The following is a 17,958-nucleotide window of genomic DNA, read 5'->3' on the forward strand; positions in this document are numbered from 1 at the left end:
AGGGTCAATAAAACAACCCAGTCCCCGCGGTGCCCACCGAGCACAGAAGTGAGATTCGAACCCACGCCCCTAGAAAGGGACCAGAATTCACCAAGCCGCAGCAAGGTAAGGAATCACATTCGTTAACTCTGGCACCTTAGACCACTCGGCCATCCTGGCAACTTCAAAAGTTCCATCATCTGCTGTGGTGGGATTTGAACCCAAATCCCCAGAGCATTACCCTGGGTCTCTGGGTTACCAATCCAGTGACAATATCACTACGCCACCATCCTCCCTAGGTGGACGACAGCACTGCATTTGGCTATGATAGTCTTTGCAGCCAAATAGTCAATGGACATTCACAAGGGAGATTTTCAATCACAGTTTTAATTAATATCGGTTCTCACAAGGATGAGAAATTCCAACAGAAAGAAAGGAATTGTCAGGATTTAAAAGGTGTTTACAGAGAAGACAAAGAGTCCTTAGGGTTGGAACATTTATTTTGTCCAGCTGAGTTAGGTAACAGACCTCATCTCGTGAATATAGATCTGCATTTGTATACACAGCATACTGTGTACACTTCTGGTCTGCACCTTACAAGAAGGATAAAGAGACATTAAGTGCAAAGAGCTTTACACGAATTGCATCAGAACTCAGAAGTTGTATCAGTCAGGAAGGGCTAGGAGGACAGATTGGGGCCGGGTGGTGACCTGATTTCATGGCAACAGTGACTATACTTCAAAAGCATTTCATTGGCTATAAAGTTCTTTGGTAAAGTGCTTATCCTGAAGTTGTGAAAGGCACTATATGAATTAAAATCTTCCAGATTTTCTCTTCATAAAATTCTTTAGGATTATGTAGAGGTTTGATAGGATAGATATAGAGATGATGTTTCCACCTGTGGGGGAATCCAAAACCAAGGGCCCTAAGTACAAGATAGTTAATATTAAATCCAATACAAAATTCAACAAAAACTTCTTTCCTGGAGGGTGGTTACAGTGTGGAACAGGGAGTAGGTGAGATGAAAGCATAGATTAAGGAAAATAAATAAATATATGAGGGGAAAAAGAAGTTATAAGACACGTCAATCAGGTTAGATGAAGTAGGGAAGGAGAAGGCTGACATGGAGCATAAACACTGACATAAACCTATTGGCCAGAATTTTTCGCTCGGTGTGCGGGCTTGCGCCTGACATGCTTCAGTGTAAAATGATGCGCGATATTTCGGTTGGCGGGTGCGCACGGGAGTTGGCAGCATGTCTGCCGACGTTTAATCAACTAATTGATTCAAAATTTTCGTTGCCCGTCCAACTGTTCGGTCAGCGGGTGGGCAAAAGGGCCAACGGCCTTTGCATTTTCGGCGAAACCTCATCCACGGACGGGATGAGGTTTCGACCAGTGATTTTTAAAAAAAATAAAAAACCTTTTACACTCATATTTAGCATGAGAGCGCCACGCGAGAGGAACATGTTTTCATTATTTTAAAAATCTTTACTTTTATTGATAAAAATCTCCAGTTCCCTGAGGCAGCTCTGTGCTTCAGTGGGCCTTTACCGCACGCACTTCAGCGCTCGCGCTCCTCCTCCCGCCCCCAGTGCTGCAGCGCGCATTTCACGTTGGCTGGCCGCTAATCACCCAGCTAGCGTGAAATCGCGATCAGGGCCTGATCGCCGGTGGCAGCCGGTTTCCCAGCCGCTCCCTGGCCCGCCCGAAAAAAAACCAGATAAAATTAATAAGACGTCCCCTCATGTGACTGTCACATGAGCGGGGACGTGTTTTTAATTGAAAAATTAAAATTTTTATTTTATTTGTATTTGCTTTTGGAAACCTCATTCCGCCCGTGGATGAGGTTTCCAAGAAAAATGCAAAGACCGCTTGGCCTTTTCGTCTGCCCGCCGACCGTTAGGTTGAACAGGCAGTGAAAAATTATGGACAGTTGATAACTGAATAGCCTTAATAGGCTTTTTAATTGTAGGCGGGTGGGCTACTGGTTCCAGCATGTGTCCGCCGACCGCACTATCGTTCGACTGCGCGTTGACATTGGCACACTCAGCCGACGTCAGTGTGCAGCATTTCACGCTCGGTCAAATCGGGCGCGTGCCCGCCTGCCAAGCTAAAAATTCTGCCCCATGTGATTCTGTGCGATGCCCACTCGGGTGAGGCACTAGACTTGAGAACTAAGTTCAAACATTTTGACTGGCTTTAGGAGAGGAGGAAAAAGAGAAAAAACAGTTTGAAATGGAGTGAAAAATCAGGTGAATAAGCTAAGCATGAAAAATTGAATTCTTAAGTGGCTAAATTGCTAATATTGTGGCAGGGTCAGCTTGACGTAATTTTTGGACGGTCACTTTTCCGCAGGGGTTAGTTTAGTTTGGATCCCAGGAGACCCATTTATCTGCATTTGTACAGCTAAATCCGGCTTTATCCTGGTGGAAAATTTGTACACCCACGAAAAGCCGTGTGCACTTGTTACCATTACCATCATCATCATAATATTACCATTGTTTGGTGGGAGGAGAGCAGATGGAACAAACAATATATGATGTAAAATCCATTAGTGATTTGCTTGGGCATTAGAGTAAAGAGTTAACATCAGAAGCGCCTGATGTTGATGTGACTATGATGCAATGTCACATAACCAAGTAACAGAGATCTGGAGGGAAGGAGAAGACCAACTTCATGTAGAGTTACTGAAATACACCTAGAGTTGTAAATAAATAATAATGATTTTACGCACTACAGTCTTAAATAGCTTTCTTGGGGAAATAGTTAAACACTAACAAACACCAACTAGACCCCGAACACAAGATGAAACAGATGTAAGGCGCAGAGTAACAAAGATAATGTACATGATGGCGGCTTGTTTGAATTGTAAAATGAAAGTGACATTTATTTAGATTTAATTTTCATTTGAAGTGAATAGTCCTAGAATAGAGGGCCGTGCTGCAGAGTCCTGGGATGAAAACTGGATCATATTACCTTAGGCTAGTTTAATATACAATACGGGAGTGAACTGGTGTTTGCAAAGATGCTGTTTCAATAATGATGGCGTGGTGCTGATATGGTTATGTCTCTCTGTTATTTCTGTCCACTGATGCAGCTTGTGGATAGATTCTCCTTGTGTTACTTAGTGTTACAAGGGATCACAAGGTTTATATTAATTAGCCTCATTCCAATGTCCATTTGAGAGAACTCAGTTTCATACTTGGTTCAGTGAGGTGCTGATATTTGACATTGAGACATGAGGCGGCGTCCAGTGCCTCACTTCCCTCCCACTTCCTGTTTCCTGTGTATAGTTTCCTATTTGGTTGCTGCTGGCTGTGTGAGACCCATGGGTTGAGACCTAGCTGGCAGTCCTAATAGTAAAGAAGGAAATAAAGAATGAATTTCCATATATGTAGCACCTTTCACAACCTCAGGATGTTCTTAAGTGATATACAGCCAATGAAGTGTCTTCACTGTTATATAGGAAATGTGGCAACCAATTTTTACAAAGCAAGGTTCTAGAACAGGAATAAGATAATGATCTGATAATCTGTTTTAGTGATGTTAGTTCAGGGATAAGTATTGGCTAGGTCACTAGAGAACTCCCCTGTGCTTCACAATCCAATGAAATTAATGTTTAAAGCAGCTGTATTGACTGAAAGCAGGTGCCTTAGTGCTATTAGTCTCCACTGGGGCATTTGGACGGGTTTGTTTTCCATTGCTTAATAGCAATTTATATGATCCTAGAAAAGTCATGTTATTGATGTAGTTCAAGACACAAGGGGGTTTCCCTTTTTATAAAGTGATAATGTGTGCTGGGAGTACGCCAGTCTGCTGCTTCAACCTACATTTATGTAGGGCTTTCAATGCAGTAAAATGTTCCAAGGTGTTACCAAACAAAAGTTGACAGCAAGTCACATAGGAGCTAATAAGAGAGATGAACAAAAACTTTGTCAAAGAGGTAGGCTTAAAGGATTCTACAGATGTAACACCAACATAAAATTGCTATCGCTTAACCGATGACAAAGATTTGCATTTATATAATACCTTATTAGGTAATTCAGGAACACCTTGAAATGCAAGACAAAATTAATTGCTTTGCCTGTTGTTATAGAAGCAGATTTGGCAACTAATTTTTGCACAACAGGTCTTGAAAAACAGCATTGAGACAGTGTGTTAAATCTGGTTCAATTCTGTTGTATGAATGAGGAATATTGGCCAGACACAAGAACAGCTCCCAAGTTTTCTTTGCAGAATTCCACAGGATTTTTAATGTCCTCTTGAATCACCGGAACAGGTAAACCTGATTTGTATTTCACATGAAGGAGGGAGCCTCTAAATGTAGCACTCATTGGCAACCCATTGTATGAAAGTTGCACTCAACATTGTGGGCTCCGATTCTCTCTCTCTCTCCCCCGCCCCCCACCCAAGCTCACTCGCTTTGAGTTCAAGTTCTCAGAATCTGAACTCTTTGCTGTTGAAGAATGCGTGATTCTAAAATGCACATCCAAACATCAGTGTGGTTACAGGATCATATGCCTATCTCAAAATAACAACTCGCATTTATATGCATTCACAACCTCAGGACACATCCAAAGTCCTTTACAGCCAATAAAAGGTCTTTTGAACTTTAGTCACGATTGCAAAGTTGGAAATGCTGCAGCCAATTTATGCACAACAAACTCCCACAAACAGCAATGTGATAAAAGCAACAGCTTATATAATGACTTTAATGTCATAAAACATTCCAAGGCGCTTGATAGGAGCATTATCAAAACAACCTGACATTGGGACACACAAGGAGATAGTTAGATGACCAAAAGGTTGGTCAAAGAGGTAGGGTTTAAAGAGTTTCTCCTGTAGGAGAAAAACGAAGTAGTGAGGCAGCGAGGCTTTGGGAGGCCTGGGGCTTCTGTAACTGAAGGCACAGCCAACAATGGTAGAGCGATTAAAATCGCGGTGCACAAGTGGTTGGAATTCGATGAGCGCAGTTATCTCGGAGTGTTGTGGGGTTGGAGAAGATTACCAATTTAGGCAGGGGCGAGGCCATGGAGGAATTTGAAAATGGATGGGAATTTTAAAATCAAAACGTTGTTTGACTGAAAGCCAATGTAGGTCAGCGGACACGGGAATATAGAGAACAGAACTTGATGTGAGTAAGGACATGGGGAGCAGAGTTTTGGATGACCTCGTGCTTAGAGTTTAAATTATGGGAGACCAGTCGGGAATGTGTTAGAATAGTCAAGTTTAGAGGTAACAAAGGCATGAATGAGGGTTTCAGCAGCACATGAGCTGAGATGGGCGAGGTCGAGTGATGTTAAGGAGGTGGAAGTAGGCAGTCCTAATGATAGTGTGAATATGAGGTCAGAAGGGGAGAAGGTTGCAAACAGACTGGTTTAATCTCAGACTGTTGCCAGTGAGAGGGGCAGAGAGGGAATGGACTTTATGCGGGGACCGAAAATATTGGGTTTAATCTTCCCAATATTTAATTGGAGGAAGTTTATGCTCATCCAGTACTGGGTGTCGGATAAGTGGTCTGATAATTCAGCAACAGTGGAGGAATTGAGAGAAATGGTGGTGGGGTAGAGCTGGGTGTCATCAGTGTACATGTGAAAAGGAAGGCTGTGCTTTTGAATGACCCAGTTAATCTGTTTTCTTAGTGATACTGATTGAATATTGGCCAGGACACCGAGTAGAATTTTTGTGCTCTTCTCCGAAATAGTGCCAAGAAATCATCTTCATCCACCTGCGTGGACAGACCGGACCTTGGTTTAATGTCTCATCTGAAGGATGGTATCTCTGACAGTGGGAACTCCCTTACTAACTAGTGCAATATTCAAAGAAAAGCAGGGGAGTTCTCCCAGTGTCCGAGATAACGTTTACCCCTCAACTGGCACTTGAAATTGATGCTGTGGTTATTTGCTTAATTGCTGTTGTGGTATCTGAACTGTGCACAAATTGACTCACTTTTCTTGTATTACAACAGAGACTAGACTTCAAAAGTGCATCATTGGCTCTAAGGCACATTGGGACGTCCTGAGTTTGTGAAAGGCACCATTTAAATGCTTGTTCACTTCGTTTATTTCCTTCTCCCTCCCGGCCGCTCCCCATTCCCCCCCTGTCATCTGCCTACATTTTATCCATAGAAATGGGTATGAACTAACCTCAGGACTTCAGCTGAGTTGATCAGGTTGATGTTTATACTTTCTGATGATTTGCAGGAAGTTTTTCTTTCATGAAGTGATAACAGAGAAGGAGCTCTGTTTTGCTGGTTTAATTTCAAAGATGTTGTGCACAGTTTGACAGGTGCCTTTTCATTGATCACAGAAGCACTCCACCTGTTATGGGCTTGTGCATTTCTGACTCACTGTCTGTTTGAATCATGTAATACCACTCTTAAGTATTTTTTAAAAACAAGCTGCAGATTGTAAATATGCAGAATATAGCCACGCACCAAGGTTATACCCTTTTGTGCAAGATTTCAAATGAGATTTAAAATTAAATGCTGTCAGTAAAATCAACCCATCGCTCAGTGCTAGATTCACTTCATAAAAAGCACTTAAGTGCTCTGCTATTGAGGCACTAATAACGTTAGGAAATGTCAAATGAAAGCAGTACCTAGAATTTTTGAGCAATTTTACCAGATTGATTCATTAAGTAACTATTTTCTTTGATTTATTTGAGGTTTTTGTCAGAGAATTTTATAAGCAGTTCTGTATTTCGAATACTGCCTCTGTTTATGTCTAGGAAGTTCAGTTTAACCTTCTTGTTCCTGTTATTTCTTTGTCTTTTTTTCTGTGCAGCACTTTGAGGTCAGATGTTATGTACATATGTACAGCAATGTGCAAAGGTCTAATAATGTAACACTAATATTATCCTAATAAAACTGTTCGGATAACAATTTGTGCTAAACGATAAGCAAAAATGTTGTCATGAAGCACTCCACACATTGCTGACTTGTTTTTAAGGGGTTTTGATAGAGTAACTTTTCACTGGCAGGAGTCGGTAATCAGGGGGCACAAGTTTTAGGTAATTGGTAAAATAACAGATGGGAGTGGGTGTGGGGGAATGTTGAGGAGAAATGTTTTTAAACAGTGAGCTATGATAAAAGGATTGTGGAAGTGGATTAAGTAACAACTTTCACAAGGAATTTGCGTGTACGTTTGGAAAAAGAAAAATGTGCAAAGCTGTGGAGGGGAGCGTGGGAGGAGCGTGGGATTGATGGGCAGCTATTTCAAAGAGCTGTCACAGGCATTATGGGCTGAATGGCATCCTTCTCTTCTGTGTGATTCTATGATCCTTTGTGACTCAGTTGTTTGATCCATGTATTGCTACACTTTAACACCCTTTAAAAACATACCAAAATAAATAAAACAAAACCATAACACACGCAATAATTAAAAAGGTAAATTTAATTTCATAGCGTAGTTGGGGGTAAACTTGTTTCCATTGATGACACAGATTTCAAATATAAGCAGGGGGAGATGAGAATTTTTTTATGCATTGAGTTATGGATGATCTGAAACACACTGGCTGAAAAGGCCCAGGAAAATGAATTCATTAGTAACATTTAGAAGAGAATCAGATGTATGCTGAAAAGGAAAAGTTTGTAGGGCTAAGGGGAAAGGGCAGGAGAGTGGGGCTAATTGTATAGCTCTTTCAAAGAGCTGGCACAGTCATGATGGACCTCATGCCTACTTCTGTGTGGCATCATTCTATGACTCTGTGAAATTGCTGGTAATAGAGTATTACCTTTAGAGAGAAGAAAGGTTAACATGTTGGACATAGAACTTGATTAGAAGGATTCTGATAAGGGCACTGCACCTGAAAGGTCAACGTGTCTTCTCTATTTTCAGATACAGATGGACTTGCTGTGTATTTCAGACAATTTCAGTTTTTACTGCAAACTTCCTGCTTTTTGCAGATTTTAGCTCCTGTTTATCTTCATTTTCTGATTCCCTATTTTTTCTTATTCCTCTATTTCTATAACTTTTAATTTATTTTTTCACCACCTAATGGAATATGTTTCAACCCTTTCCCAACCTGTTTCTGGCTATCACCCGGCTTTCACCATTTATTTTGTGACTGCTTGGATTTTCTAAATGTTTGACACTGAACTCAACGTCGTCCTCTCACCGCCTTTTCGCTACCAAAATCACCCGCTTCCACCACGCCGCCACAGCCACATTGCCTGTGTCTGCCCCACGTCACTTGCTCTACGGTGCTTGTCAGTGACGTAGATTCCATTCCATTCAAGACAAACCAAACCTTATCCAAGTGACTATTCTAAGTGGATGAGGCTACACAGTGTTATTTCTGAAAGGAGACCTAATAGACAATACTTTTCGACAGAGACCCTTCACCTGCGGGCGATTGATGCACATCACAAAACATCACAACTCATCTGTTCAGATGCTGATGAACCTGCCGCACGTTTCCAGCATTTTCTGTTTTAAATTCGCATGTCCAACATTTGCAGCTTTTCCTTTCTTTGTTGGCGAAATTAGTAACCCCTTTCTCTCAAAGTTGAATTAATTGAAGTAAAGTACCTATTTTATTGCTGCATCTGATGTTCATGCAACAGCCCTCCTCACTCATGATCTCTATTGCTGCCTTTTTAATATGAGGTCCCAGAAATCTATTCCTGGGATGTCCTTTTACTTAAACAGGGCAGTTTATGATGGTTACTCTCTCCTATTTGGTTTTTTTTTTTAAAAACAGGGAAATTTGAAGTTTGCAATGGATGGTGACTCCGTTCTCATTGAAAACAGTAAGCTGGTGTCCGTGGTTGCAGAGCTGCTCTCTACAAAAAGCGACATAGTGGAGAAGGCCTTATTGTATCGGACTGTAGCTACAGGCCGGGATGTGATCGACAAACAGCACACGGAAGAGGAGGCCAGCTATGGACGGGATGCATTTGCCAAGGTAATGGAATTAAAAGCAGGCCTACCTCGTAGCAGAAATTTGAAGATTGCTCTAAGTATTTATTGACAGCCTCTTCACTAGGAACCATAGGCAGATTTCACAGCCCTTTATTTTGGAACCGGAATTTCAATAAAGTATGATGGATATGTGGAATGTTCATAGTGACCATCTACTCTTACTAATAATAAGACCGCTACAGCTTTCATTTGTGTATCAACTGTAACTTAGAAAAACATTTCAAGGTGTTTCACAGGGACTATATCGCCGTCCCTTCACTGTCATTGGGTCAAAATCCTGGAGCTCCTTTCCTAACAGCACTGTGGGTGAGGCTGCACCATACGGACTTCAGAAGTTCAAGAAGGCAGCTGACCACCGCCACCTTGAGGGCAATTAGGGATGGGCAATAAATGCTGGCCTGGTCTTGACATCCATTTCATGTGAACGAATAATTTTTTTTTAAAGTGAACATTGTGTCAAATTGGAAATATTGCACCTCAAGAGCACAATTTAGATTATAGCTGGAGAAGAGCATTCTGATGCCTGGGTGGAGGGGGTTGAAGTTGATGGATCTGTCACAGGCGGTAGTTCCAACTTGAGGTGATGAATTAATCTTCCTTTAACTATAAAGCATTTTGGCCTAATTATTTTCCCCCATAGAATATTGATAAATAAGTTTAATGATGCAGGTTCATTAGCTTCACAACTTATAGCTAGAGACAGGTATGTAACACGGAAAGATATTGATCATTGCACTAATACCAATTCTCAGGAGGGGTGCTTATTCCAATGAATTACTATATAATTTCAATATAAAAGGTGCATTTTAAATTTTAGATAATTTTGTGGTTACCGAAGTTAGATTTTTGTGAGACTTCCTGTGACTGTGTTCCTTCAATGGTATGTCATGAGCTAAGTGCTTCATGTTTTATCTATTGCATGATCTGTTGCTAGGAGACAGGGAGAGGTGGCAACCAAAATTCCTGTTGCAAATTGAAAATCAAAGTCTAGTTTGGTGTCATCAATTTAGAGTCAATAACTGACGTTCTTCCCCACGAAACAGCATGAATCAGTGTACTAAATGTGTGCTGTTGATGCGAAGCAGAGAAAAGGGTCAATCACACTGAGTTTATTCCAATTCGTTCAAAATAAAACCAGCTTCAAAATACCTTCAGGAAATGTACTTTATTCTGAAGTAGCTTTGAATTAGTCAAGGTCTCGATTACATTTTGATGATCTGCCTTTAAGGCTGCTATATAAACGAATGAGAAAATGCCTTTGAGCTGGGTGTGGGCATTTGGAACAGCCTGGATTCTGGAAAATGGCTTCTCTCAATGATTTATGGGCATCTTAATTGACAGCAATAATGTGCAGTCTTTCCCAGGCACTCTTAATTAATTATGAGGTTGAGGCAATATCTTTAAAGCATAAGTAGGCGGATTCTTGATAAGCAACGGGGTGAAAGGTTATTAGGGGTAGGCAGGAAATGTAGAGTCGAAGTTGAAATCATATCAGCCGTGATCTTATTGAATGTCAGAGCAGGCTCGAGGGGCCGAGTGGCCTACTCCTGTTCCTAATTCGTATGTTCCTATGTAAATCAGATTCAGGGGAGTCTAAATCTGAATGTTACGTGCGCCCCACCCCGCCAGTGGGCATGTTTCCTGTGGGATGGGGCAAGCATGTAAAATAGGGTGGACATCATCCCACAGCCTTTTCTCCCACCCCCAAGGTCTCCTCCATAACGTGAGGGCATGGTTGGGTGCTGAAATTGGCAGCCTGTCCACTATTTTTAAATGAACAATAAAGGGTCAATTAGGTTTGTTATCAAGCTTATTGATAAATACACTGGCCACACCATAAAACGTTTGGCAGCTGGGAGAGAGTGGGAAGCCCGATTATTTAACTTAATTGTTTAAAGGGCGGGAAGGAAAGGGGGAGCGACGGTCGCTCTTCGGGGGTTAGTCGCTCTTTGGGGGTTGCCCTTTGCTGATCGCAGGGCGGTCCCCCCAATGGTCAAACCCCACCCCCCCAACTTCCTACCCGCTACTTCCCTTAAACCCACCTCCTCCTCTCCTCTTGCCCCTCTCCCTAACCTAACCAAACCCTTCTGGCCCAAGACCCTGGACTTACCTACTCTAGGGGTCCATGGTCCTTGATCTCCCTTTTCCTTCTGCAGTCCCGGCAGCGGCCACTGATGCCTTCCTGGCGTTGCTGGCACTAATGGAGCTGCTGGCCAATCAGATTGCTGGCGTGGCCCTCATTAGTCCATCCCACAGTGCTTTATGGCTGTGGGGTGGGTCGGCGTGGAGCATGTGTTGTTTCCAGGGGTATGTGGGGGTGGGCAGCCTGGGGAGTCTAAATTATAGCAGGTAATTAGGAAAGCTAATAGAATGTTATAATTTATTGTGAGGGGAATTGAATACAAGAATAGGGAGGTTACACTTCAGTTATACAGGGCATTGATGAGACCACATCTGGAGCACTGTATACAATATTGATCTCCTTATTTAAGGAAGGATGTAAATACGTTGGAAGCAGCTCAGAAAAGGTTTACTAAACTAATACTTAGATTGGGTGGGTTGGCTAATGAGGAAAGGTTGGACGGACTAGACTTGTATCCGCTGGAGTTTAGAAGTGTAAGAGGTGACTTGATTGAAATATATAAGATCCTGAGGGGTCTTGACAGGATCAATGTGGAGAGGACGTTTCCTCTTGTGGGAGAATCTAGTACTAAGGGCCACTGTTTAAAATAAAGAGTCACCAATTTAAGACAGTGTTGAGAGTCTTTAAAACTCTCTTCCTCAAGACAGTGGAAGCAGAGTCTTTGAATGTTTTTAAGGCAGAGGTTGATAGATTCATGATAAGCGAGGGGTGAAAGGTTACCTGGGGTAGGCAGGAGGGTGGAGTTGAAGTTACAATCACATCAGCCATGATCTCACTGAATGGTGGAGCAGGCTCGAAGGGCCGAATGGCCTACTCCTGCTCCTAATTCATACGTTTGTACTAAATTTGAGTGTTATTTTTCCAGGTACAAGTTTAGGGCCAGGGCTTTTGTGAAATAAATAAGCAACAAAGGAAAAGAAACAAAGGTAGTCATCTTATTCTCTGGAGCAAAGGAATAAGAAATTGCATCCATTTTTTTATAGCGGAAGGTGAAAGTAAGGCTGCAGGCATACCTAAGGAGGGTGTGACGCCAGTTTTAAAAAATGAATGAGCTTTAATGTGGTAAACTCACCAAGCCCTGATGATATGCATCATAGAAAATTAAAAGGGGTTGAGAAGAGATACTGGAGAGTTACTGGACTATAATTTTGCAGAAATTTTTAAGAATGGGAACTGTGTTGGGACTGGAGACTGGCACTCCCCTATTCAAAAAAGAGTGAAAGTGATGTGCTAGGAAATTAGGATATATAATGAAATTAGTGATTGCTTGCAACAGTCACAGGTTAATCTGAGAGAATTGCCGTCAATGCTTATAATATTTTTTTCCAGAAGGCTTTTGATAGGTCCTACTTAAATTTGTTGTAAAAACATTTGGCATATTTTATGGAAGAGAACCTAGCTGTATGGATAGAGAGCTGGCTGAAGGTAGAAAGCAAAGAGCAGGGTTAAATGGGTTTTTTATTTGGACCTGTAAAATATGGATTGTGTGCCCTAGGAATCTGTGCTGGGACCTTATGTTTTCTATTTAAAGAAATAGTTTGGACAGAGACACAAAAGGAATGCAATTGAAATTTGCTAATAGTAAAGAGGTATTGCAGATTGTGAGGAAGAATGCAGGAAGGCATGAGCAGGTTAATGGAGTTGGGTGTTTGGGGGAAAATGCAACGATGTGAAATTTAAAGAAATGCATTTTTGGTGGAAAAGAAGTGAAAGGCAACATACTTTAACAAATAAGACTTTGAATAAAAGAGAAACAAAGAGATGCAAGTATGTAGTTATTTGAAGAGGCAGGGCAGCTAGAAAAGGGCATTGGTAAAGGAAACTATGCTTTTTACACAGGGCCATTCAATATAAAAGCAAGGAAGTGATGTTGAATTTGTACAGAATATTGACTAGCCATGGTTGGAACACTGTGTTGCTCTGGGTGTTCATTACAGGGAAGGGTATAAGAGCCATGAAATGGGTACAGTGAAATGATGGAAAGAATAAAAGGTTATAGTTACGGAGAAATGTGCAAAAAACTAGGGCTTGGCAGAACAGAGAAGGCCAAGGTTGGGGGTGGGGCGGGGAGGTCTCATAAGCTTTCAAAATTATGTAAAGTTTGGAGAAAGAAGCAATGAAAGATTGTCTCCAATGGTCAGTGAACCTGTAACAACAAATTGCATTTATGTAGCCTCTTTCCCAGAGGCTACATAACATTTGACAGGAAATTTATCAAACAAGATTTGACATATACAGTCGTATGAACATAGGATTCTAAGTTGGCCATATGGCCCCTTGAGCCTGCTCTGTCATTTGGTAAGATCCTGGCTGATCCGATTTTCTGTTTCTAGTTTCCTGTCTACCCTTTATACCCTTTAACTCCCTTGTCAAACAAGAATCTATCCATCTCAGCTTTAAAAATATTCAATGACCCCGCCTCCACTGCTCCCTGGGAAAGAGAATTTCATAGATGAACGACTCTCCGAGAGAAAAGACACTGAGCCACAGAAGGGGATAATAGGACAGGTGACCAAAAGTTTGGTCAAAGAGCTCATTTTCAGAAGGGTCTTGAAGAGGAGAGATTGGTAGAGAGGTGGAGAGGCTTAGGGAGGGAATTCAAGAGTTTACAGCCTCAGCTGGTGAAGGCACAACGATTCAGAGCGATTCAAAATCAGAGATGCTCAAGAGGCCAAGACCTCTGGCTGCAGAAGTAGGTGACAGATTTTGGCTTATCACTAGACGAATGAAGAGGGAAGGTTAGAAGATTTTCTTAAACAGTTGTTAGAATCTGGATTGCTTTAACGTAGATGTCTATTAAACTAGAGACTTGGGCTATTTGTAAAGGCAGTTACGTCTGGTGGCATCGTGGTTATCGTACAGGGCCATCAAATCGTCTCTGGTTAAAGTGAAGCAAAAAAAGCGTCCTACAATCCTGAACTCCCAGCAGAGATCAATACCCATATGCAGCACAAATTGTATTATTGGAACTTCCCAACCCAGAGATTGAGAGTTCACATTATTCAATGGATTCAATAAATTTGTTAGCATTTCTCTTGACACTTGGGAGAAAATTATGACAGTGTGACAGTCCGGTTTATACCAAACTCCAGTTTTGAATTCCCTTTTGAATTGGGCTAGCAAAGCACTCAGTTGTATAAACAATCTCGATGAAAATATGGTTGATCATCACCATTTCAAGGCAGCTACCGATGGGCAATGCATGTGGCTTTTCCAGAATCACCACATCCCAGGAATGAAATAATCGAAAGAAAGGAGGGAAATGGGTTGGAGGTGATAGTTCCAGACGCAGTGCAGTGGGCTGAATGGCGATCAACTGTGTTGTCATTTTTAATGATTCATTTTGGATTGATGCAGTGAAATTATTGACTTTATTATTCTTATTTGATACCAGAAACGTCATCCAGGGTCAGCCGAGTAGAATGCTGACACTTAAAAAATAGTTACCAATATTGACCGTTTGTTCAGTTAATACTTGTTTGCTTTCACATTGCAGGCAATATACGATCGCCTTTTCTGTTGGATTGTCAACCGAATCAATGATATTATTGAAGTTAAGAATTATGATGCCAAAATCCATGGGAAAAACACGGTTATTGGTGTCCTGGATATCTATGGCTTTGAGATCTTTGACAACAACAGGTATGCACTTAAAGGAGCAGTTTATGAGAAAGTTAGGGCACTCCTATGGCCTCAGCAAATCCAGGCAAACGCTGAGCAAAGTAAACAAGTTTTTTGCTTATTATTATCTAGCAGCCCTGCTGCCGGGCATGCACATATGTGGGTATCACAGGGGGAACAGCATTGGGGTTGGTTGTGACGCTCATTCACGCTCACTGTCTCGTCTAACATAAGAAAAATTGGCCACTTGAGAGAAGCTGTTGGAGCGCTCCCAGTGCCCATGAAACTGTGTGTTACTGAAAACTGGCAACCTCAGAAAATCAGGTGAGAAAATTGAAGAAGGTGGTAAAGAGAGAGGAATATGTACTTCGAAAAGAAGGTTCCTGGCAATACTGCAACTGCAAAGCTTATAGGGGACCATATTTGAACTTTATACAATGTTCTTTTGTTCTGTAGGAACTTGCATTTGAATGCAACTCAGGAACATTCTTCCATCTCGGGTTAATGTGAAACAATACATGGGACAATTTCACAATTCTGAGGCTCCAGTGGTGATCTGTGCTCGCATGAATTGTAGATTCAGAGCCATATTGTTGTAGCCTTGACTCCAACTGGCAGTCTGTGCCAGCGCACGATTGTGTGAAAGCAAATGTAATATGGCAATAAACAAACATTAACGGGAACAAATTGGAATTTCACAATCAGCTTAGTGAGGATGTCCCAGTTGGCTGTGACCCTTGCAGTGAATTCACTGCATCAAAATAATGTGCCTCCAATATTGGTCCAGTGTGTCTTTGTCAATATATTAATTAATTAATGTGCAAAATGCAATAGTGCATTCACAATTGCCAGTGTTCAAATTCATTATGTAAAATATTCCTGTCCTAAAAAGTTGTAACTTACCAAATGTACCCATGAGACCGAGCTGCAGTATTAATCAGAGCAAGATTGACAGTAACTAAGCCATGCCAAGACAGACATCAATGAATACACATCAACACTAATCTGTTTGAGGGAGGTGCTGTCATTACAAGGTATGTACCAAAGACTTGATGAATTCAGGCAACACTGAGGACAACAAAGATACTAGTTTCAACAAAGTCTCAACTGTCTCTGCATCACTTCCTGCCCAATGTGGCACCACGTGCGGTCTCATAGTCTTCAAACTCTGCTTCTGGTACGTAGGATCCCTGACATTTCCCACTCAATGGATTTGGCCCTTGAGTTGCTTTATTCCACCTGAGGTACAAGGGTGTGATTAACACTGACACGTCACCATTCTGTGAGCCCTCCCCCCTTTGGGTCATGACAGTCCTGATGGCGTAGCTTTCCAGAGTGCCTCTTCAACCAACCAACCAGCAACACACCGGTTCACAGCCTGGTCACTTATGGGTGCAATCACTCGGCTCTTTAGCATGCCTGAGCTATTTACACTGTTTTTAGAAGTCAGTCCCGTTTAGCTAGGTTGCATATTACTTCACCAAAAGAGCTCCAGGAGTTCTGTTTTCTTTTTACTGCCAAACAGAAAACTGACCTTTTTGACAAGAGCCCTGCTTACTTCTCCTGAACACATCAGGAGTCTGGGTGTCTGTTTTCTGCACACTACAAGCTGAAATTAGCTTCTATTTGCCTTTTTTGGTTACCCAGCTCTGATCTCCAGCGATGTCAAGTCACTAGGTCACTTCTCAGAAATGATCGTGCAGTTAGGAAATCCAGCTACACGTCCCTTTCCTAGAACTGGCTTAATTTAATTTCACTTTGACTTAATCTCACAAATATAACCTTTTTGCAAAATGAGGAGTTTACCCCATCTGCAATTACGTGAAATATACATGTGCAAATGGTGAATACTATATCAGTAACTGCTTGTTGGTTTGAAAACTAAGACTCTCCGATATCTCAGCACTGATCAAAGGCAAGAATCCACAATTTTACAGGGTAAACCTCACTGAAGTTTGAGATCAAATATTGCAACTAAACCAGGAAACATCCTTCTTGCTGCCTGGTTATTGCAATATAACAGCTGTTAGATCAGGGCCTCCTCTCTTCCATGATAGATAACTTGATTTGTTCCCATACAGATTCCACCAATGTAGCTCGTAATGCAAGATAGAAGAGATCAGCTCAATAGTATTTTACTAAGGGGGTTTGTCGTACTTTGTGATGTTCCACATAGTCTGGAACTTTTCAAACATCTCTGGCACATGTTTTAAACCCATTTTATTCGGCTTTCCTTTGTATTACTTTGCTTTTTCATGACCCTTTTGGATTGTTCAGGTATGCATTCATCTCTCAGAATCACAGAATTGTTATGATGCAGAAAGAGACCATTCAGCTCATCATGTCTGCACTGGCTCCCGAAATGAGCATTATGACTTAGTGCAGTTCTCCTGCCTTTCCCCTGTACACTTGCACATTGTTTCATTTTTAATACTCACCTAATGTCCTCTTGAATGCTTCGATTGAACCTGCCTCCGCCACACTTCCAGGCAGTGCATTCCAGACCCAAGCTGTGTGGGGAAGTTTCACCTTTGCTTCTTTAGCAAATCACTTTAAATCTGTGCCCCCTCGTTCTCCATCCTTTTACAAGCGAGAACAGATTCTCCCTATCTACTCTATCCAGCCCCCTCATGATTTTGAACATCTCCATCACATCTCCTTTTAGCCTTCTCCTCTCCAAGGAGAGCAGTCTCAACCCCTCCAATCTATCTTCGTAACTGAAGCTTTTCATCCCTGGAGCCATTCTTGTAAACCTCTTCTGCACTGTCTCTAATATGTTCACATCCTCCCTATAGTGTGGCGCCCAGAACTGTACGCAGTATTCCAGCTGAAGTCTAATTAGTGCCTTATATAAGCTCATCATAACTTCCCTGCTCTTGTACTCTATGTCCCTATTAATAAAGCCCAGGATATTGTATGCTTTATTAACTGCTCTTTCTACCAGTCCTGCCACCTTCAATGATCTATGCACATATACACCCAGGTCCCTCTGCTCCTACGCACCCTTAAGAATTGTACCCCTTACTTTACATTGTCTCTCCATGTTCTTCCTACCAAAATGCATCACCTCTCACTTCTCTGCATTGAACTTCATCTGCCACCGATCTGCCCACTCCACCAACTTGTCTATGTCCTTTTGAAGTTCTGTACTGTCCTCCTCATAGTTTAAAATGCTTCCAAGTTTCGAATCATCCGCAAACTTTGAAATTGTCCCCTACACACCAAGGTCTGGATCATTAATATATATCAGGAAAAGCAAGGATCCCAGTACCAACCCCTGGGGAACTCC

General features: G+C 41.7%; 1 protein-coding gene across 1 annotated transcript in view; it reads left to right on the forward strand.

Annotated features, from left to right (window-relative positions):
• myo1d (myosin 1D) overlaps positions 1 to 17,958 on the forward strand; it is a 595,519-nt gene that overhangs the window by 147,435 nt on the left and 430,126 nt on the right. Inside the window, exons 8-9 of the mRNA XM_078529816.1 lie at positions 8,685 to 8,888; positions 14,545 to 14,690. Of these exons, the coding sequence (XP_078385942.1) occupies positions 8,685 to 8,888; positions 14,545 to 14,690 (350 nt within the window). The remainder of the gene's footprint in view (positions 1 to 8,684; positions 8,889 to 14,544; positions 14,691 to 17,958) is intronic.

Source organism: Cetorhinus maximus, chromosome 25, assembly GCF_964194155.1.
Source record: "Cetorhinus maximus chromosome 25, sCetMax3.hap1.1, whole genome shotgun sequence".
Taxonomy (NCBI): domain Eukaryota; kingdom Metazoa; phylum Chordata; class Chondrichthyes; order Lamniformes; family Cetorhinidae; genus Cetorhinus; species Cetorhinus maximus.